General features: G+C 41.6%; 1 protein-coding gene across 3 annotated transcripts in view; it reads right to left on the minus strand.

The window, feature by feature from the left end:
* Nucleotides 1-1052: 1052 nt before the first annotated feature.
* Nucleotides 1053-23572, minus strand: part of lrrc4.2 (leucine rich repeat containing 4.2) — a 66162-nt gene continuing 43642 nt past the window's right edge. Inside the window, exons 2-4 of one of the 3 annotated variants that reach the window (XM_027273189.1) lie at nucleotides 6846-6922; nucleotides 4561-4875; nucleotides 1053-4407 (exon numbers count right to left, since the gene is read on the minus strand). In XM_027273189.1, coding sequence (XP_027128990.1) covers nucleotides 2286-4286 — 2001 coding nt within the window. In that variant the 5' untranslated portion in view covers nucleotides 4287-4407; nucleotides 4561-4875; nucleotides 6846-6922 and the 3' untranslated portion in view covers nucleotides 1053-2285. Of the gene's footprint in view, nucleotides 4408-4560; nucleotides 5246-6845; nucleotides 7083-23572 lie in introns of those variants that run through there. The other 2 variants (XM_027273188.1, XM_019275795.2) reach the window with 2 other exon arrangements.

A 23572-nucleotide genomic window follows, 5' to 3' on the forward strand; every position in this document is an offset into this window, starting at 1 on the left:
CAGACTGTTACATAATCACTGTCCCTGTTTCTTTTACTGCATCAGAAGAGTGCCTACTTTAACGCAGTTGCATGTTTTTGTGAATGCAAGAGAAAAATATTCATATTGTAACATAATGCTAGTCAGTGCCTCACAGCACATTAATAACTCTCTTGATTGTATAGACAGTCCAGCCTGGATTTTTATAAATGCTGCTACATAATTACAACAGGGGTCATACTGTAATTTCCTATTCATCCCCAAAATAGCCTCAGACCATTTTTGTATTGTGACACAAACCTTTTAAATGACCAGGGTTGAATAACATTTGTTGAAATCAGTACAGAATAAGAACAGTGGAGTGGTTTTTATGAAAGGAAGGGGCATACTGTAAGGTCATAGGTAAAGCGTTTCAGTCACCGCAGGTCTCTGCGGCACCCTTATTCCCTTATTTATGTGACCTTTTAAATGCATGACGTCAAGATAATTCAGATTGCTTAGAAATGCACTGACAAATACAACATCTGGAAAAAAAAAAGATAATTAGTCTTGTGTTCCATTGTTAGGCGTTATATTTAGACTGCATTCTCAACATACTTTTTTGCTGTATCTATATATATAGTATATATCTAATATATATATCTATATATCTATATATATATATATATATTTATTCATTTGATTCCACGTGATTAATGTCAGATTCAGATGGGAGCTACAACCTGCAGATGAGTATGTAAGGAAAAGAAACCCACAAACTGTAGAACTGTGGGACACATATATTTTTCCCCTTCACAGTCACTGAGAAATCAATGTTAAAAACTAAGCTGAGGCATCAAAGACCAACAGCCTATCTGACCTGCATAGAGCCCCACTGTGGGGTATAATGCAGCATTGTACACCAGTTACTTAAAGACCCATTCATGCAGACACTAAGTAAATGCATAGGACCGTAAGATGGGGGGTTTGGGATAGGATACGATTTACAATACTGCCTCCAGCCTTTACGATTAAACAGCTTACACACAAATGAAAATATATTCAGAGAGAAGAAAAACCATCAGATGAAAGTGTTTCTGATTAGAGAAATACAAACCAAAGGTTTTTATTTTTCATAGCCTCCTTTGTCTTTCCATAAAAATAGTGTTGCTCAAAATAAACTGTTAAAAGAAAAAGAAAAACAAAGTCATGTTTCAGTGTAGTCCATGGAAAAGCCCCAGTATCAGACATTCATTTTGTTTCACTTCAATCCTCTGTTTTTTTTTCTCATAACGGTCAGCAATGCCCTGTATCACTGCACCACGTCTGTTCCTTTGAAAAATTAGCATCGGAATGAGCCCTTGCAGAGACAAGTCAGGCAACTGCTGTAATGCATTATTAAATTAGCCCTAAACACTACACAAGCCATTAAGAAGCATGTAAAACCTAAGGGAAAAGAAATAATACAAAATGCAACCAATAACAGAACAAAGTATTTGCAACAACTGTTATTAGCCTGCACTTCATCTTTCCCAGTTAAACCAGTGGGGAATCATGTGCACACTAAATAAACATGTTTAGATACGCTACAACTAAGAAGCACTGGCACTGTCAAATAAACGCAGTATAGCTCCAGCGAACAGAGGGTTAAACCTTAGCTGCAGAAATTCACTGCAGTCCAAAAGCATTTGGCTGATAGCTACTGAACAGCACAGTCTATCTGTGCCATTACGCTGCTATCCTTGGATCCTTGAATGTTTCTATCTATCTAGATTTTGCTTGTGTGTCTTTTTGTGTTTCTAAGTCTGGAAATACCATATTATTGCATATAATATTTGGCACAGTAAAAACTGGAGCTTACATTTGGGTGTATTGGGCTGTATTTAGAAACTGGTGCCTGTATAAAGAGTTTTTTACTGCATCCTAAATATGGTCAAAAAACAAACTAAATGCCTCTTTACCTACAGTAGACAGTACCACCTTCTATTATCAATCACAAAAGCAATTCAATATCTTTGTCTTTTTTTTTTTTAAATAGAAGTCACCAGTTATTAGAAAATAGTTTCAAATTACTTTCTTTTCTAATATAATCTGCATGTCTCACCACTGCCTGACGGTAGTTTTTATTTATATATATATTTGTATTTTTTCATATTTATATACTTATGTATAGGCATGTACAAGAAACAAAAAACTGTCTCTGTTTTGCACTTCTGTACAAAAGAAAGTTACCGTTTTGTTCTTTGTGCATTCTATTGCATGGACTGGTGAGCAGATGGGTGGAGAGGTTAGGGCAGAGTCAGAGATAGATCCATAGGGAGCATTACTCAGATTTGGGTCTCTTGAACCTTCTCCTTGCCGTGAGTAGTCTTAATGACGTAGGGATCAGCAATGGTGCTGATGTGGCTGTGATGCTGTCTGACTGAGCGATGAAGGGAATTGTTCTGGGTCCAGTGGGCTCCATAGCCCCCTTGGCGGGATGAGGAGGAGGAGGACACGTACCCAGGCTTAAAGGTGTTGCTGTTGTGTTCCACTAATGTAGGCAGTACCAACCCTGTGTCATCAGAGCCACTAGATCCGGAGGTGGGTGGTGGAACAGGAGGAACCTCTTCCTCCATCTGTATGATTTCTATGGTCCTGGCTGCTGCCACCGTGCTCCTCTGTTGATGCCGCTTACGCAACTTATAGAACGCTATCAACATGGCTGCTGCCAGCAAGGTAACAGCAACAAAACAGCCAATGATAATTTTGGTGGTTTTCATCACCTCATCCAGGCTTGCAGCTGGAGCTTCAGGAACTCTGGCAGTGGGGATTGACACCTGCCTTGGAGTCTGAGTGTTCTGGAACAGCACAGTAGGTGTGGAGATGAAGACGGGCTGAAAGACAGAGGGCGAGGCAGGGACAGTAGGCTTGGGTTTAGGGGTCTCTTCCACTGTTGGCTCCAAAACTTCCACTGTTACGGTGGTAAAATAGGACAGATTAGACGTGTTGAGTTCGGCATTGCTTACGTTTAAGTAGGCCGAAGCATTGGAATTTCCTGCCATGTTGCTCACCATGCAGGTATAGACCCCTGTGTCTGACGGGAGAACATTGGAGAAATTGAGTGTCCCATCATTGAGGACTGATATCCGTGGGTGAGCCGAGCCATGGGTCAATACAGTCCCATTGGGGAGAAGCCATCGGACTGAGCTCATGGCAGCTGTGCGACATTTCAGTTCTGCCACCCTTGCTGCTGAGATGTTCAGATCTCTAGGAGCATCGAGTATGAATGGTGCCGAACACTGAAAGGTGGTCTGATCAACTTCCACCAGGTATCGTCCTCTCATGTGGGCCGGGGTGTGGCAGCGCCCACAGCAGGTGGAATTTGTGGGAATGTATTCTCTGAGCCACCAGGAGAGCCATACTACATCACAGTCACATCGCCAAGGGTTGTGATGCAGGTGTAGCTCAACCAGGTACTGTAGAGGGGTGAAGAGGTTATGGGGGAGGGACGACAGGTTATTATGGGCTAAATTTAGCTCCACCAAGGCTGTGATGTCATCAAATGCATTCCTTTCAATGGTAGTGATGGCAGAGTTCATAATCCACAGTTTACGTAAATTCTTGAGGCCACGGAAGGCCCCAGGCTTCAGTTCAGGGAAAATATTCTCTGATATTTCTAACTCTTCCAGTCCCAGGAGTGGTGAAAGATGAGGAAACTCACGCAGGTTGCACATTCCCAGGTTGAGGTACTTGAGGTTTTGAAGACCCTCGAATGCCCCATCAGAGATGTACTCCAACTTCCTCAGTTCTCCCAGGTCCAGTCTCATGAGGGATGGGACTCGGTTGAAGGCATACGAGGGGATGCTCTCAATGGGATTGTTTCTGAGCCACAACTCTCTCAACTTTGACAAGTACTCAAAAGCTCCACTGGGTATGACCGTCAGTCTGTTGTCAAACAGCTCCAAGGTATTGAGGCTGGTCAGGCCATTGAAGGCCCCCACTTCAATCTGTCTGATAGCATTTCTGCCCAACTGCAGTACCTCCAGGTGATGCAGGTGCCTGAAGGTATCTGCCTGTATGGTCTCTATGCTGTTTTCCATCAGGTTCAGGTACCTGGTGTTGGCTGGGATGTTTGGAGGAACCCTAATCAGGCCGCGACGGGTACACACCACCTTGCTGAGCTGGTTAGTGCAGGAGCACACACCTGGACAGTTCTGTGGGTTAGCCGAGCCCAACGCAGGGCCTGTAGACTGGCACATACTGAGAGCAGGCACCATGAGGGAGAGCACGGCAAGCAGGGCTGCGTTCCAGGTAGACTGCACACTAACCTGGCCCAGAGGACTCATGGTGTGGAGGGCTCATTATTCTGCATGGTGGGGGGAGACGGCACACACCAGAGGACAGACCACCCTAGCCTGGCTGGAGCAACTCAAGGCTCCCAAGTTCCATCGACAGTGCAGGGAGATGCTACATCAAAATGTGATGTGTAGGAGAGAGAAGGGAAAAAAAGAGGGGCAGAGAGGGAGAAACCGTGAAAGAGATTAATACAAGAGAAGTAGCAGAGGAAAAGCAGAGCAGCAATGTAGGAAAAAAGGTTAAATAACAATATCAGCAACGTACCTCATTAGTTTGGAAGTGGTCCTTTTTGCCTCTTTCCAAATGTTAAAAGCAACAGTCATGCATCGCGCTTCAATTATAATTCCCTTCCATTGAAAGACATGAGATTGATGTTTTCTTGTTTTCCCTTTCTGAAAAAGTGAGGTGGCCCTCTATTAGCCAAGGGTACAAAATGGCTCCTGGTATTAAAGAATGAGAGCAGCATGAAAAGCACTCACAGGCAGAGGTAAGGCCATGAAGGCTTGGCAGGTGCCTGGATCCCTTCTGCCCCCTCTAACTGCCCCCCTGCCAGGCTGCAGACTCCAAAATGCAGCTCCACTGTGGATAAATCACAATGATCCATAACGCAGTTAAACACGACAGAGAAGGAGAGAAGAAGTGACCAACTGAAATAAATAAAAATCCCCAGTTCTGTCGGCTCCTGATACATGTGTCGGCTGGTCGCCTGTTTGGTGAGAGAGACCTCCCTCACTGTGACTTTGCCAAGGGCTAGTCGGTCGCTGATTAGCCCCGTTGTGACAGAGACTGAGAGACAGAAAAAGGCTAAAGAACTCCCGGCACAGTCATCCCCCTCTCCTCTCCTCCTCTGTGTTCCTCTTGCTTCCTCCCAACGTTGGGCTGGCCCTGGTCAGAGCAGCTGCAGGCTGCCGTGTGCACAGTTAGCAGTAATCCGTCTATTCCTCCTGGGGGGGGGAGAGAGAGGGGGGGGTGCGGGTGGAGGGTGGTGGGAGAGATGGTGGCGCTGGGTGGGGGGTGGGGGGGTGGAGGAGAAGGGGATGCGCTGCACTGTTGGAGCTTCACAAAAGGCTGTCGGAAGAGAGAGAGAGAGAGAGGGAGAGAGGGAGAGAGGGAGCACTCTTGTCCTCTTCTGCAATGAGAGAAAAAAGAGAGAGGATGACGCTGAGAGGATGTGTGTGGAAGTGGGCTCCGTATCTGTATCCAAAAAACAGAGAAAGGTATTGAGGATTCTTCTCTCCACTCGCTGTTTGTCCCCCGGGCTGTCTCCTGCAGTGTTCTTCTGCTTGCTTATTTGTTAGTTTTTTCTCCGGGGCTGAGGTAGTAAGTTGTGGCAGTTAGCCATGTGTGTGGCTGTCAGACTTGCGGCTGGCTGGTGGACTACTGCAGTAGCCAGAGTAGAACAGAGAGAGAGAGAGAGAGAGGGAGAGAGAGAGAGAGAGAGAGAGCGAAAGAGAGAGATTGTGAGAGAAGGAGAGAGAGAACCACTGACAGATCAAGAGCAAGAGAAAGATAGAGTGCGCGAAGGAGAGAGTGTGTGTGAGAGAGAGAGAGATGGAGAGGAGGAGGCACGCGAGCACTCAAACAGGCAGCCCACCGTCACAGAAGCAGCAGGAGCAGCATTCTAATCCACATCTCCTCTTCTTGTTTATTCTCCAATCTCTCTCTTTTCTCTATTCCCCCCCTCCGTGTCGGTGTTGCAGGCAGCTAAGATGCTCGCTCTGCCCCCTCCCTTTGTCCTTCAGTGGGAACGTGAATGTACTGCTGACGCACTCCTCTCAGCTGCTCAGCCAGCCTCAGAGCAGTGCATTGGTTTGATGCAGTGTTCCTGTGTATTAACACATTCAACCTCCCCTCCTCCCGTATCCCTCCTTCTCCCTCCCCTCACTGTAACTATCTTCTTTCTCTCTCTCTCTCTCTCTCTCCTTCCGTCTCTCACGTGTTCCGTCCCTCGCCTTCTTTCCTTTACTCTCACTCTCTAGATCACTTTACCTGTGCCGATCTTTCCCTCTCTGTTGCTGTCTGTTTCAACGCCACGTCCCCCCCAACCTGTCGTTAAAACTGAAAGTCTCCCATTCCAGTATATCATACAGAGACAAGAGGTCAGACTTTCTACTCCAACTCCAGAGTGGTTTTCTGTCTCTCTCTGTCTTGTGAGCGCAGCAGTGCGCCAGTGTTTTCCAGTGGAGATGCAGCTTGCTGCTATTCCTCACCTCTTGTAAGGCACAGTGTGGTGAGTGTTTCCCTTCATGCATTATTACCATAAAGGGAAAAAGATACAGAGTTGATTGTTGTATCCGCTTTTCTTATTTTTTTCAGTTGTAAAGGATTTATTATGTGTGTGCATGTGTGTGTGTGTGTGAGTGTTTTGGAGGTGGGGGGGTTGGGTCGGGGGTCCGTGACATCATAGAGGACTGACATGCTGACTCTGCTTCTCTGTGTCTGTTGGGCAGTCTTCTCTTCAGGGAGGAGAAAGATGAAAAGAGCTTGCACACAGTTATCTCTTAAAAAGATGAGAGAGAAAGACTGAGAGATAAAGGAAAGAGACTTACCGAGAGAGTGGGGGAGAGAGATGGGGTCGGGTAGGAGGAGATATACCCACGTCCTTGGTGAAATAGGGGAAAGGAGCCTATAGAAGGAGGAGAGAAATTAGATAAATAGGGAGAGAGAAGAACGATGAGGGAGACAGATGAGGAAACATACTGCATAGCAGCCTTCTAGGTGAAGTAGCACAGAGAGGCTGAGAAAAAGAAGGATGAGGAGTAGGTGGGATGAGAGGAGTGTTGATAGTGTTGGATTAAGCATCATTTGAATGCAGCAGAAGGAGTCTCTCTCTGCCTTTGGTTAATGACCACATTCTCTCTCTCTCTTTCTCTCTCTCTCTCTCTCTCTCTTCCTCCTCCTCCTCTCCCCTGTCACATATATATTTGCTACTGGGGTTGTGGTCTGCAAAAACGAACACAATAATAAATGTGCCACTGTCATTTTCAATTTTAATTCCAATTTATGAAATAAATAGGACATGACTGGAATTTTGCATTCCACAACTCTAGATGTTATTGAAAAAAAATCATGCTCCGTATCCACAAGGAACCATAAAGAGGATGAAGTGATACCGAAGGTAATTTAAATTCATGCAAGGTACAGTTTACAGAAGTAGAGCATGAGGACTAATGCATTTGTGTTACTGTATGTGATTCTTAGGATTGTGATAACCCATATAAATATAAAGTACTAAATAAATGATAATACTCTTCTGGACACTTTGAAATCAAGTATTAAAGAATGTTACTCTTCTCTATACATTTTACTTGTCACACATTCATTTTAATCCTGCTGCATTCATGTCACCAGTCAAAAACAGTTATATCTAATGTGTCAGAAAACTGAAGTAACATGGACAAAACGTGTTTGGACATGATGTAGAAGAAATAAAATATTTCTTCTCTTTTAACTTTCAGCAGACTAGATCGACTGAGAGAATGCATCCCAACCCAAATATGCATTTTTATTGTTTGATGTAAAGATTAAAGTAATGCATTAACAACTGTTTGCACGCACTGATTTTATATTGCACATGGTCTATATCTTGTGGCTCATGCCTCCATGATGTCCTGTTTATCAACACAAACTAATCAAGAGTGACAGGAGTGGACAGAACTGATGCTATTGTCATATTATTTGGAATACATAAAAACATCCTTTGAACAATAGAGAAATACATTATGTGTGGAAAAAAGGGGTTTGGGCTTTGAATTAAAGAAAAATCCAGACTGTCCTTCGTTGACCTACAATATTTTGAAGAAATGTTATTGTGTGCAACAAAGAGAATGAATCATACTTCTATCTCACAGTTTGTTTTCTGCATCAAAGAATGGCCTTAAATAACAGATTAAAAACAAAAATATGAATGAAGAAACACTCAAATATCTTTGTTTTGAGAGGTTAAAATGCCAAATAGACTAGAGAAGCATTGAAGAAATGTGCAAAGTGCACCTCATGTACCTATTCTATTCCAATTAGATATGGGTGGTGGGAGAGGGGGGATAACTATTAGTTAAGGTGGTGCAGGCAGGATTGGTCAGATAATTGATGGCCATGGTTGTAGCTGCTGTGTTAATGCTATTACAGGGGGCATGTGCATGGAAAGGTCAGTTAGCACACTGATGTTTTCTCTACAGTCTTTATAGCCGTCTCCCTCTTTCTTTCTCTTCACCTCTCTGTCTTTCTCTCTGTGTCCTTTTTTCTGTTTACATGAAAACAGTCATATCAGCCACAGCCTCTGTAGAGGATTTATTGCCGTATGAAAATTAATATATAGTGTGTGGTAAATCACAAGGTGTTTTATAGAATTGCTCTGTAGTATGATATAGCATCTTACAGTTACAGTGTCAGTCCCACGACATTCTGGTGATAAATAAAATAAAAAAAACAGCCTTTTCTATCAAAATGTCATATAGTTCAGGTCATTTCTGTGTTTGGGTCCTTCAAATTAGGTGAAATTATAAGTGACAACAGTGGCCACACAGGGAACATCAATCTGACCACTGATCACCAGAGCAGTACACCATATCATTTATTTCTACTTTCTTATATGTCAGCGTCATTGTTCTGTTACAGTAATGGGAACCCTCTATCGTTTGACAAGCATATGGAACATTCAGCAGCTTTTTTTCATACAAACTGCAGGGTTTATGTCGTTTAACACTTTTAATTGGAAAGCGGATCATAACCTGTTGTGCCGGATGCTTTAGAAGGTTAATTCTTAAAATAAAGTGCTAAAAGCTAAAAGATCGATTCAAACAGTGTGAATGTTTTCAAAACAATTTCAACTACAGAGCCTCAAAATATTGATAAGAGCTTAACAGATATGGACATGCCTGAGCAACAACTTTGTCAACCGTTTGTCACCAATGATAAAAAAAAGTGACAATCTGGCAAAAAAAATTTAATTATTGACATCACTGTAATCACTACCAAACAGAGCGGCACGTGGCAGGATATAATACCAACAAATTGAGCCACTCAGTGAGTACCGCTGTTATCTTCAGTACAAGGTTGAACAGACTTTGAATAGACTTAATCAGATCAACTGTGGGACTGTGCCCTGACCTGTTCAGTCACAGCTGGGCATGTAAAGCAGTTTCTCCGGATATGATGTAGTCTGAATATCTGGCTGGCCCCTGATACAGATGTGTTGTCAAGTTTTGGCCAAAAGCAACTGTTGTCAAACTGTACATTGTGGTAACCACCAGCCTATGCCCACAATGTACCATGTGGCCCCAAAGAGAAAAACAATGTTAAGACATTCAAGGCAGACATGGCTCAGAATTGCTGAAGGGTTCAGTGTGGTTACAGTCGTTGGTGGGTCAATACCACACTAGGATGGAGAGGGCTGTTGCTAAACATCTGTAGGGTAAAAAGCAGTGTGATGCAGGAAAGAGTGGGTCAGGTCAATACTGAGCGAGTGACATCCTGCCCTGCAAAGCTGTGTCAGGGTTAGAAGGGAAATTCAATGTTGCATGAAGTTAAATCTACATGCTGATAGATGTGTGTACGGGCATGTGTGTGTGTGTGACCCAAATAGCCTGTTTTGGCTGTTACATCACTAAAGGTTTAAGTCTGTCGATCTGAGATGCTATTGCTGCATAGGTTTGCTGCTCTTACAGAAGAGAAAATGTCTTTCTGATATTGCACAGTGTTACTGCTGACTTCTCAAACAATGTGATGACTGGTAGCAGCTGTTCCTTCTGAAGTGAGTGAGGGTTAAAAGCAGGAGACAGGCGTTGCTAGATGACCCCATGGACACAGGCCAAAAACATATTCTATTGAGCCATAAGGGTCAAGACTCCCATTGGCTGTGACTGATAGTGCTACTGCCAGCTGCTGAAGTTAGCACTACCACAGTCACATTACGATCACACACTCCTGCAAATGTTAATGGCGCTCTTTGAGCGATTCAGCTGTAGGGCAGGCAAAACAACATCCATTGCTTAGTTACTGTTAGTGACTGTTTCACCGATGCAGCGTCACCTCATTCTGTAGTTAGAACTGACGGCTCTGATTAGCTCCTAGCATTAGCCATTACCTCGCCTTAGCCACTGCTCGATGTCTCCTGGCCCCTGTGGATCCCTCGCCACTCAGCCTGTGCTTAGTGTGGCAGGTCAGCAAAGTGCTGGAACAGCATTTGGCCTGAGAATAGAGGAGTGGATGTTGAGAAAGAGAGAGAGAGAGAGAGGAGACCGGTGGAAGCAGATCGATGCGGCCTGTATTCATTAACCCTCGCTCACGGCTCCCTTCCCTCCCCAATCACAACCCCGCCATTTTAGGACGGCAGGAGGTGATTTATTAGCTGTCCTGGCTCAGTCAGCACCATCGACCCACAGTCTGAGGAGAGTTGACTCACACCAGGATATACAGATTCCCTCACTGTGGGCTGAACTCACTCAGTGATCCGACACAGTTCAAGAGGAACCATGCTGGAGGAAGCAGGATGATCAACATCACCATATTTATTTCTATTTGTAAAACACTGTCAGGATGCAGAAAAGGGTGGCGACAGGCCAAATACAGGTGTTATATACTGTACTTATTTAAACTGGGAAAATGGATCATAAGGCCAAACTATGTGGTCCTTCCAGTGCAAGTTTTGTTTCAGTCTGGTTAATGTTAAATAGACAATACAGACCTTGCTCTGGCAGGTATCCAACATGATTCTGATTAATTAGACCTCTTGTAAGGTGATTCAGGTAAAGCTAGAACTAAATAAAATACATCATGTGTCTCTTAAAACTATGCAAATAAAAAGGTGGCTCATCGACTTCATTTCAGTACCAGGAGCTGTCCACACCTGTTAAACTTCTTGGTGCAGAATGAGACCCATTTTGCACACCTCTTTCCCTTAATGTAGCGATAATCAGATGGTAAATAAAGTGAGTTTCTCCACAGGTCTTGCATTGACACAGTTAAATCTTTACTGTATATTTATATAAATTTGTAAAGCCTGAGATGTTAAGAAGAAAAACTGATGATTTCACTAAAATAAATCATTTTGGTCAGGGGGAACGCACTTGATCCACTGGCTGCTATCTGTCGACTTCTAGTGGTTTATAAAATTAAATATATGCATTAAATGCAAATCATATACAGTACTTTGCATATGATTACATTGTCTCAATGTCTGGGACTACTAGCACTAGTGTAATTTCCATGGAAACTTAATCAGAATAGCATTTTCTTTCCCCTCCTGCTTTGACTTTCCTTGTGGAAATATATATTTTTTTCTATCTATGGGATGTTTTACCCCTCCAGTGTAGCCTGATAGCGGTTTCACATTTGCATGAACACACTGTGCCATTAGTCCATTCATGATTTCCCAGTGAAAAAAAAAAAGTACAATGTGGAACAGGAAGAACTATAACAGGCTGTTGCAGTTTGAGATAAAGGCATTGATGCAAACATCGTGTTCATTGTTCATCGTTAATGTTCGTTCTTCTGCTCTTATAAAAATGGTTGTTCTTTTTAATGTTGTTATTTAAATCGTTGCACATTTTGTGAAAGGATTAAAGCATGTTAAAGCTGATCTTGTGCAAAACGTATTGACTGTGAGTCAGTCATAATGGAGTTTTGGCAAAGCAAATGAGTGCATCTGTCAGTTGAAGCCCATGTTATGTTTCCATGTTGTATTGCTAATCTTCCTTCTACAACAGCTGACCATTTTGCTTTATAAATCCATCATCCAGAAGTCACATCTTGTCTGACAAACAGCTCTTACTAGAAACAATGCAGCTGAATGGATTTTATTGATTTCCCACTGCTGAGAACACACTAGGTATTTGGTAGTTGGGACACAAACGGCCGGTGAATGGGGTCAGATCCTAATCCCATGCTGCTCACACAAAGGGGAATCTGCACGCTAGGTAAAAAACACTAACATAGATGAATGGGATGACTGGAAGTCAGTGTAAAAATCATTGCATGCCTGTCATAAAATTGCTGTCTATTAGTGTTTGTTGGCTAAAACTAACAATACACAATTGCTTTCAATAAATACTATCAGTAATATAAGCTGTACTGCTATTGTATGATCCCTTTGTTTAAAAAAAGCATTAGGTAATGTTAGGGACTGAGCTGCTGATAACAGTGATTATGACAGTAAACACTATTAATCAGAGCCACACGCTTCTGCAGAAAATAAATAAAGGCCTTCAGGAAATTAGCCTTCAACAGGTTGTGGTATTTATCTATTTTTGTTTCCACGTCTGGATGCTCGAACCCAGTTAATTATATTTGTGTATCTCATTAGTGTTGTGATTGATTTTGTGAGGTTGAAATAAAACGTGCCAAATCAGTACTTCCCGTGTACAAAGAGTGCTTTTCTGAACAGAGCTTTCATTGTTTGTGGACTGATGACCTTTCATCACGCACTCTTTTGTATGTGTGTCTATGTGTGTGTGTGTGTGTGTGTGTGTGTGTGTGCGTGTGTGTGTGTGTGTGTGTGTGTGTGTGTGTGTGATACTGTGAGATACTTGTAAGTAAAGCCTAGTACCCTGAATCCAAAGCTGTTCATCATACAGAACCAGGGATTACATTTATTTGCCATAAAAGATTAAACAGCCCTTTGTAGTCCACTGGAAATATTTGTATTAAAAGTGAAGTTGGTCCTCTACTGTTGAATTTTGATGGTCAATAAAAACAAGTAAGACCACTTTTACAAATGAGTCAGAGCAATTTTTTTGTCACAGTCCCTTTCTGTGACAAACGTACACTCGAGCGTGCACACAGATACACATCCCACTTTGCTGGAGATCTATGAAGGCAGTGTGTTGGACGGACTCCCTCACCTCTCATATGCAAATAACTTTCCCCCATGCAGCTCTGTGATTGGCTTGCTGTTATTAATATTCTGCCAGCGTGTGACTTCGTTAGCCCGGAGTTACTGTGCCAACAGGCAGCACTAAAAAGGGACTTTGTCAATGTTTGATGTCTCGTGAAGTGATGCAGTGTGTGTATGTGTGTGTGTGTGTGAGAGAGTCTGTTTTCTAAGGAGATTCAGATTTGGACAGTGGGAGACACTATTCCCCCGCTGACATCAGATTGAGGAGGAAGTGCCTATCTGCTTTTGAATATGATTGTAATAAAATTCTCTGTATGAACACCCCTTTTGTGCAATCTCTGTAGAGTAGCCAGCCACACGGAAAGCTCCAACCCGTCTCTTGAATCACAAGGTCTAAGTACGGGTTTGGCTTATGGACTCTGTCAAGGCGAAATCTCAACCTATTGCTTTTCATCCATTTAACTCTGGGCCACTGCCAAGTATGCCTGTGCTTGTAAACAACAACCATCTTTAGTTGAATCATACAAGACAAACTAAGCCGTGTGTAGGGATGGGATGTGAAGCCTAAACTAGCTGTGACATATTTGCCTGTGGCCAGCCTTCAGTCACCCGTCGTCACACTAAGTCGCTCTGTCACTGCCGTATTTCAACAATGACAGCATGAGCAGTGTGTTCTCAACACAGATCATAGGGTTTGTCATAACAAGTATAGAAAGGTCTCTCTGCTGTGTGTGTATGCAGGTGTGTGTTTGTGTGACGGTACACTATATCCCCTAAACTGGAGCTTGTGACCCTCAGTAATACATTTCCTTTGGCCGAGCAGTTCTGGATTTCCCCCCAGGTGCCCCACAGTTTCGTAGGGAGAAAAGTGTAGGGCAGCATTTTCTAAATTGAAGTCAATACCAATCGACCATTTATCTACAAGTGCTCTGACGCTAAGGGCATCTAAAAGGCGCGTGTGTACACAAACACACACATACAGAGTTTTCATGCCGGACGCTGAATAAATGATTTATAGCCAACAATAATCTTAAAACAAAACTAATTTTCTTAATCCTAACTCATTCAAATATTGCCCATTCTATAAATGCCTCCTATTGTATGTGGGCTTGTTTGTATCAAGCTCCCAGGGCCAAGTTTCTTAGGAAAGGGATTGTTTCTTAGAAGGCGAGAGGATTTAACAATACAGAAACTAATTACTCCTCTTTACCCTTGAATTGCACAGGCTATTGGAACTACAGCAATAAAGGGGCACATTATGCATACAGCAGCAGTCAGCTTACATACATCTTTGTACTCCATACGTCGTGAAGATGTTGAGTCATCATGATGGAGCTCTCTCTCTCTCGTTCTCTCTCTCTCTGTCTTATTGGATTTATGACAACATAATGTCTTAGTGTATTACAAGACACAATAACGTCAATGATCTGCCTTGTTTTTCTTGGGTTTGCAATGAGTTTTTAAAGATTTTACTGATGGGACAGAACAGGTAGCTTCTTGTATGGTGTCTGTAGACAATGAGAGTTTTTCTTGGCTTCCTATTCACAGAATGTTCAGAATGAATAAAAGGGTGAATTAAATGAATCATTTTCAGATCAAAAATCCAAATGTACGCAATGCTTGTCATTCATCTTCTATTTTTTTCCCATTTCTTGTTGAGGATTTAGAATATTTAAGTGATTTCATGTGTTGAGTTTCAGAGTTTGTGGTGATTAGAGGGGAAGAGTTTGTTTTCCTGGCTTTTAAATAAAAGGGATTATAAGTCACAGAAGGTTTTCAGTCAATTAAATGCCAAAACCCACTGAAACCCACTGTGACCTCCTTTCGCAAAAATATCAGCACTTAAGATTATGAGTAAGCGAAAACATTTGAAAAATGTGAGAAAATGGAAAAAAAAAAGTTTAGCTTGGTCACAGTAGTAAATAAGAACAATAACTAGAAGAAGAATGAAAAGAGGGAACAAAGAAACTACAAAGATGCTGAATTCCGCAGCGTCTCTTAACATTTTATACTTTATATTGTTGTTTGGCTTTGTTGTCTTGGACAGCCTTAAAACAGAGACACTGCTGTTGACGTCAGTCCAGACTGTGAGTTGTAGCATTTGCATTTTGGCAGCATATTGTGGTGCTATATAACAATTAACATCATATTGCAGTGGAAGAGGTAGGCTGTCATCAGAGAGCTTAAATGCAGAATAAAGACCTCAGACCTCCCACAGCATAAAGTATTTGTCACCATATCTCCCTGCAGCAATCTGGTATTTTCTGCATGCATCATTAGAATTACTGTGCACAGTTTACCTCATCATGAATATATAAAATATCCCTAAATATGTGAGTGTATGTGTTCACCTACTTTCTCAGCGGTTGTTCAGTTCAATTTCTGCATGATGTTAAACCCAATGAATAGTAACACAGCTTTCATGCCAGTGACTAGGTTACTGGATACTAAAAAAAAACAAAAAAACTAAACATCTAACAAACATCTATAAGAATTAATAACCCCCCCAAAATATAACCAGGGATACAGTGAGGTTTTACTTTTGTACCAGCAAACTGTCTTGCCATTTACACACTAAATCTGTCTGTGTAACAATATTGCACGTCAGACCAGTGTAAATGAACCATTTTAAAAAAGGAATGACTATTGATTGCTTGACTGTATTCTGTAGATTTGCCCCCACGTGTTTCTGCAGAGAGCAGCTAAATTTGTTGGGTAATTTCTCCATGAACTCCTTCATTATGAGAGGTACTCTGCATGTTCTACACTTATCCATATTCGGGGTCTAACCTAGCTCTTTGTGATGGGGATTACGCGCTCTACAGGCAGGGTAATTTGATATCCATTGATTGAGTCAAGAGCCAATATGAAATTGAGGAATTGTAGTTATTGCTATTGATTTTAATAACTAGGCTGTTACAGTTCATTCAGTGCAGCTCTAGTCGATACAGAAAGTGAACTGTTCCCCGTCTTTTGAGAAAAGGACAGTGTGCAATCCAGTAGCATTGTGTGTTATTGTGGAATATTCTGTGATACAGTGATAAGTCTTCTCTGCTATTGTTCATTAGAATACCTTGTGGCATGATAACATATGATGAAGATGAAGCCACAATTACAGACAATGAAAAATTAACATCATTTTAAAAATACAGTATATGAAGTGAGCCATTATGTGTATTATTAATGGATTTGTTGTATATGTAAGTCATTATCGCTCCCTCTGCATGAATACTTTATAGTGCACCACATATTCTGTTTAAGCCCTTTCAATAACCCCACAAAGCCTGTTAATTTGGTTTAGTCCATGGAGACCTTCACTCAAAGTTTCTACCGATCCATATTTAACTAGTTATTGGTTTCAGTCTCCCATAAGAGCTTGTATTCATTACAGGTTTCAGTTTAAGTGCAGACTGTACTTCATAAAACCGCCTGTAAAGAATATTGCCAGACCACATTTAATCCAAATCCTTTAAAAAAATAATAGTAATGTTGACTGTTTCTTTCCATAACATTTTACTCAATTTACTAGTTTTGTCATAAACGTATGTAGATCTACAGGCTCATTAAAATCTTCATCAATAATGTAATTATCAATTTTCATCAGAATTATTGGGTTTTAGTCATAGGAGGAGTATCCGTCTGTCCAGCACTCTCTGTAAAGTCAATACATATTTTCTCCATGTCCAGAAGAGAGTGGTGGGAGTCAGAGTGAGACAGGAAGAGAGGAGAAAGAACAATAAATTATATCAGATATGAAATGTGAGCCATTGTTTGTTTATAATGATCCGATTTGCAGTTACAAACATTAACCTTGTATTACATTTTGGACACAAACACTGGCCAACTTGTCCCCTGATCACAGTTAACAGATCACAGATGATTTTTTTTTTAATGTGTAATCAGCAGTTAGACTATACATACAACTACCTAATAAGAGCCTAAAGGCTCATCAGTGCTTTGAGCTAATTGCTAATGTCACCATGCTTACATGCTCTCAGTGGCAATGTAAAGGAAGTAGAGTTGGTTTTATTTCCAAAACCACAGATAACAGACAGAACAAAAGTTTTAGTCTGCCAAATTCCCCATTGTTTCTATTTGTGGCCTGGAGTGAATTAAACAATTCCAGTCAAAATAAAATGTCTTATTTAACATAATGGTAAATATATAAACAGTGAAAGAGGAAATTCTGAGCAGGGAATAACTTTTTCATGAATATAATGAAATAATCACAGCTTTTACAGCAACCAAAGCCCATAATCATGTTGTTTTCCATTATCATGATGTTTAATGATGACACAAACGATGATTACTACAGAGTTGACGGCGGCTGGTGTAGAGATTATAATAATGTTAAGGGTAATTGTGACAATGGTTGTATTCATTGTGGTAATAAAAGCAAAGCTGATGATTTATGCAAATTTCCATATATATAAATTACTACTACTGTACATAAAGTGCTGAAGTGTTGAATATGTGATATTTTCCCAGCAACTCATCAATCTTTGTAATGTGAGGATAGTCAGTGTTACTGTTCTGCATGGAGCGATGCAGAGCCTGTGGTTGTGCAGTAAGAGGCAATCCTTGCTAAGGAGACGAAGCGTGGCTATTGCAGCTCTAAGTGGGAATGAATGGAGGGCTAATTTGATGGGAGCCACTTTTCTCCCCACCACATTTAAAACCCCATTACACTAACATCTAGTGTGAATACCCCACAGGTCCTTTTGAGATAAGTGAGCTGCATAGGTCACACATCCATACAAATGCATATAGTGTGTATACTGCAGTTTACCCCAACAAACAGTGTTGAAAAAAGGGGTGGCGGTATAGAAATTACTGGCTTAAATAAATGTGCCATGGCATTATGGTTCGTAGACCATGAACAATTCTGGGCGTTTCAAAGGTTATAGCACACACAGTCTTTCTCTCTTTTCTCACTCATGCACACAAATATTCACACCCACACACACCTGTCACTGAGGCCCATTAGCACCCATGCTGTGGTTCTGTTTGGCTTTTAGACTCAGGCACAGAAGACCCCCCGTGAGGAGAGGGACTGGCATTATCTCCCGCTGTCTCCCCTCCTCAACTGTAAACAGCGAGTGAAACGACTCAACTCAAAGAGATGCTACTGTACCAATACCAATAAATCCATAACACTCCACAATATGATACAGACAGATGTGAAAGATGTGAGTAGCGACAAAGGAATGAGTGAAGAATGACCCCATAATAAGTAGACCTTGTTAGTACTAATAGAACATATTGATGACCTTGAGAATCGAGGACTAAATAGACTAGAAAAGGCAATTTCTAAAGAAAGTGCGATGTGAATGATGGACTGAAAGGATGATGCAAAACTGCATTGCTGGCTTTAAGAGAATATATACGGGCGGCTGTGGCTTGGAGGTAGAGCGGATCATCCACTAATCAGATGATCGGCGGTTCGATCCCCTTCAGTCTGCATATCAAAGTGTCGAAGTCTCCTTGGGCAAGATGCTGAACCCCAAATTGCCGCTGTCCTGGTGTTTGAATGTGCTTGAATGGTCCTCAATCCTCAAACTGATGAGAAATGAGCACCTTGCATGGCAGCCAGTGCCATCAGTGTGTGAATGGGTGAATGAAGGTATGTCGTGTAAAAGCCCTTTGAGTGGTCGAAAGACTAGAAAGGTGCTATATAAGTACAGTCCATTTAGCATTTACCATATCAAAACTGTGAAATGTATGTATGAAAGATGGGTGTTTTCATTACTTGCCTTAAGACGGCCATAGTTAAACTATTTGTGAAGGTAAACAATGGTAGATGCTCACTTCTTAATAACTGTAGATCAAATCCAATCTGCGGAGTAAATTTTTATAGAAGATTGTTCTTAACCAACTAAATAAACATATGCTGATGATACACAGCTTTACATTGTTGTGTCCTAGAGCCAATAGATGTCCACATACACACATTTAACATTATTTTCAAGTTATGGATGGCAGAGAATTTTCTACAGGTCCAACAGGACAAAACCAAACTTTTTTTATTGTCTACTGTCTGACCTTTCAAAATGTGTCAGTTTATATAGCCGTGACAGTTGGTTGGTGCTCCGGTTGCTTGGAAGCTTCTGGAGCCCAAGGTCCAACTTAAGGTTACGGTGATCAGCCCACATTTTTGTGCATTTCTATGTGTAAATTATATATGTGGAGTGAAAACTGTGGGCGTAAGAGCAAGTTTAAGATAAGTTTTTTAAACAACTTTACAGTTCCACTCAACTTTAACTCTGAAGCACCCCATAAACACTAATGCAAAAATCTGAGAGGGGAGAGCTAACCTAGTAATAGCTCTGATAACATGACAGTCATCTATAATCAATATTCATCTATTCCACAGTCCTTGAACTAACATAACCTGAGATGTGATGCAGTGCTGGAATGTAGCTTTGTTTTTGTGAAAATTGATTTTTATTCTTCATTTTGTTGAATATGTAATCAATAATATACAAGATGTTTTGCCTGAACAACTCTTGCATCCCCCTCATGGACCTTGGGAGGAAAAGACACGATGAAGACAGCCAAGTGATGGTCCTTAAGGTTTGCTAAGGTGTATGCCTTTTTTTCTTTCCATTTCTCATGCGGTGTTAGGACTCTACTGTTGACATCAACCTGATAAACACATTAGGAAAATGTTCTGATAACCACCAGATCATTGTTTCATTTAGTAACTATTCCTTTTGACTTTTTCCGGGTTCTCAGTTACTTCTATTACTGTTTGACTACTACTGTGCTACATGTTGAGACATTTTTTTTTTTTTTTTTAAGATTATTTTTTTGGCCTTTTCTGCCTTTAATGATAGGACAGCTGAAGATAGACAGGAAGCAGGGGGCAGAGAGAGGGGGAGTCACATGCAGTAAATGGCCGATGCGGGATTCGAACCGGGGCCAGCTGCGAGGACTGTAGCCTCCACACACAGGGCGGCCACTTAACCCACTACCCTTAACCCCCCTTGTGTTAAGACATTTTTGAACATTTAAATACACTTTGCAGTTTGTCTTTGTCATTAAATGTCCACACAGCTTCATGGTCGACTCTTCAAGCTGACTTGTAAATCATTGGTAAATCATCAGCTTTATACATTTATTTATTCACAGAAAACGACTTGGATGTGGACATTTCTGTATTAGTATGAGATTCGAATACAGTGATTAAAATATCTTGCTGTCTCTGGTTTGTTACTAAGGAACTAATTGTAAATTCTGAATTATCCCTCGCTTGTTTTTGTGTACTGTATTGAACAGTTTAACACAAGCATGCATGTGTACACACACTCACACAGAGCAGCCTCTAGCAGCACTGCGATGTAGGATCCCCTTGACAGGACTAGAAGCGAGTTTTCATTTAGCGCACCACACAGACCACTTGGTGATCAATTCAGCTGTATTAAGAGTGGCAGTGGTGTGGTTGCGCAAATAGCTTGCTGGCACATTTTTGCACACACGCATGTTGGGCAGTGTATGCTTTTGTGTGTTTGTCTGTGTGGGTCTGCTGTCTTGTCAGTGTGAGATCTATTGTGTAGGTGTATGTGGAGAGGGAAAATATCAATATGTTACAGGGTTGTTTTTTCTCACTGTTGTTATCTTTGCTTTCCCACCTCCATTACACCCCCATCAGCTTTGGACGGATTAAATCAGCAATAAAGACCTCCATCCATGTCTCTGTAAAAGACATGAGACACATTAACAGCACACACACAATGAGCATTCTTCTATCCAGAGGTGGATTTTACAACACCTTTATTTGTTCTGCCAGCTGTTTAGTCATGTGCATCTTAAGGTGTACATGTTTGTGTTCTCATACATCCGTGTGTTTGTGTACGTAAAAAGAACCGATATGTAGCAGGAAAGACAAGGGAAATGTGTTAGTCACAGCACCTTGGGCAGTGCACATTCAGATGCCTGGCAAATGATTAGAAATGGTTTTTATTGACATTGTAAATGCGTTTTACACAGGCAATAGGCTGCCAAGGGGATAAAAGACTCATGCTATCAAAGCCACGTGTGGCAGGCCTCCCACAACGCAGGGCTATATGTGTGTGCGCCAATGTGTGTGTGTGTGCCTGTGTTTGAGTGTTTTTCATAGCTTTTCTTTTAATTACCCCCCTTGCGAATTAGCTGAGGAATAGGAGACTGGCAACGCAATGCTGAGTATCTTTGGCTGGGAATTATCTGTTTAGTCTGTTTCATTTGATCTTCAGGAATAAGTCATTAGTTTGCAAGCAATCCGCTCCTTCTCCAACCCTCCCTTTTACTCTCTTTCTCTTTTACTCCTCCCCTACGTAGTGTCTTTATTTAGGCAGTTTCATCTGAGCTGGGTGACTCAAATTGCCCAGTTACATAACAAAAAAAGGGTAAGGAGATGAAAAGAGGGTTTGGTAAGCAGTAAAGATAGAGAGAGAACAAGTGGAAGATAGAGGATGTGAATCTTTACCTCCAGCTGATCGGGGAAATGAAGGGGTTCATTGTACAGTACATTGCACATGGTGAGAGGAGGCCGCTCCTTCTAGCTGCGAGGCACGAGCAAAGATTAAACGTGTTAGTGTGTACGTTTGTGTGTGGCGCTCAGACAGGGCGCAGATAAGAAGATTGTTAACACTGGATGAAGAGCAACCATTAGATGGTAATTGGCTGACCAGATGCTCTTCTCGCTGCATACAAATTACAGTCTTTAACTTCACCATGCCTCTGGCTTACTCCGTGCCATTACTGGTTAGTGTATACACAATTGGAACCTTCACTCACAAAAGAAATTTACCAAATGTACCCATCTTCCTAGACTACAGCAATCTTTAGCTTTTGTTTTTCCACCCCTTTTCTGTGTAACCGTGACAGTGAAGTTTTTATCAGTGATTTTGTTGTCTCTGTTTCTGAGATACAGGATTTTGTTATTCAGCACTTAAAGGAATGTTTCAGGGAAAAAAGAAAAAAAAAACATTAAAAGTGAAAGTCTGTCTCTCTCCCTCTTACTCTGCGCTGTTTGCTTGGTGTTTCAGGGTTACTCAGAGCACTTTCTAAGTCTTTTTCAGACAGGGTGCCAAACTGTGTCAATGCCAAGAGAAGCATTAGCGGACCCTGCACAGTCCCCCCCAAATGGATATTAATAAACCCTGCTCCGTCTAGCATCTACCAGTCCCACTTCTTCTCCTTCTCCATCCCTTCTAATCCCTTCCTATCTTGCATTCCATCCTCCTTTTCGTTTTCTGTCTCCAGTCCTTTTCCCCTTAAGTGTCAATAACTCTTGCTTGCAACACACACACACACACACAACAGCCACACACACACACACACACACACACACACACACACACACACACACACACACACACACACACACACACACAGGCAGTAGTTGCAGTGTCAGGCTTTCCACAGGGGCTGGTATAGTTATATAGTAGACTCTGTGGGTTTAGTAAAATCCTCATTAGGACTCAGTGTAGGTGTGAGCATCCCTGCTGCTGTCTCACAACAAACTGCTTACCTCAACAGAATACTCACAAACACACACACAGCTGCACATGGACCAAACAAAGAAGAAAAGAAGAAGAAGAGAGTCAGACACTCATACACGGCAGGAAACATTCAAGTCTATGCATATGCACACTCACACACAATATATGCTGATTAAACTGATGTATGCCCCCATCAGTTTTCCAGCATCTCAAACACACACTTTACTAACAGACATAAAGTGTTGGTGCCGTTGTGCAGTGACATTTTAATGGAGGATGACGTCTCCCTCTAATTAATGTCAGTCAGGACGGCAAAGTATTCAAAAATATCTCTTTGAATGAGGCCTAGTATACTGCGGTGCCATCACCCTGGTAAACCAATTATAATATTCACAGACTATCAAAATATCCAACATTATTTTTAATCTGACAGCTATTTGACCTAGATGGTATTGACAAAGATATCTGTGTGAATTTATTAAAATGTTAGAATATTATATCTGGCGGTGAGAAATCTGTCACTCCAGTTTAAATGGCAAATTCAACCTTTTCAAATTCTGCACAGATGCCATGTTTGCTGCCATCTTCCAAAACCACAAGATCTGGTGGCTCTACATCGTGTGTTAGAGGGAGTAAGCTGCACAATATGTACACATTGGGTGGTAGTGGGGGAGTAAAGCAAGTACAGTATGTTGCTGGCATTCATCAGTGAGCATCTTCCATCGCCATATTTGAAATTTTTCTAATTTGAAATTAGAAACAGGCAGGAAGCATGTCACATTACACTCACTGTCTTATTGAACGGGAGATGAGACACGTTCAGACTTCTTAAAACAACTCCTTACAGATCACCAAACATAAAAAGGTCCATCTATGGCTGCAGAGAGAAGAGAATACAACAGGAATCCAAAACTATGGCCTGGGTAATGATCTTGAAAAGAACTGCAGAGAGTTAACA

The sequence above is a fragment of the Larimichthys crocea genome, chromosome XXI (genome assembly GCF_000972845.2).
Source record: "Larimichthys crocea isolate SSNF chromosome XXI, L_crocea_2.0, whole genome shotgun sequence".
Taxonomy (NCBI): domain Eukaryota; kingdom Metazoa; phylum Chordata; class Actinopteri; family Sciaenidae; genus Larimichthys; species Larimichthys crocea.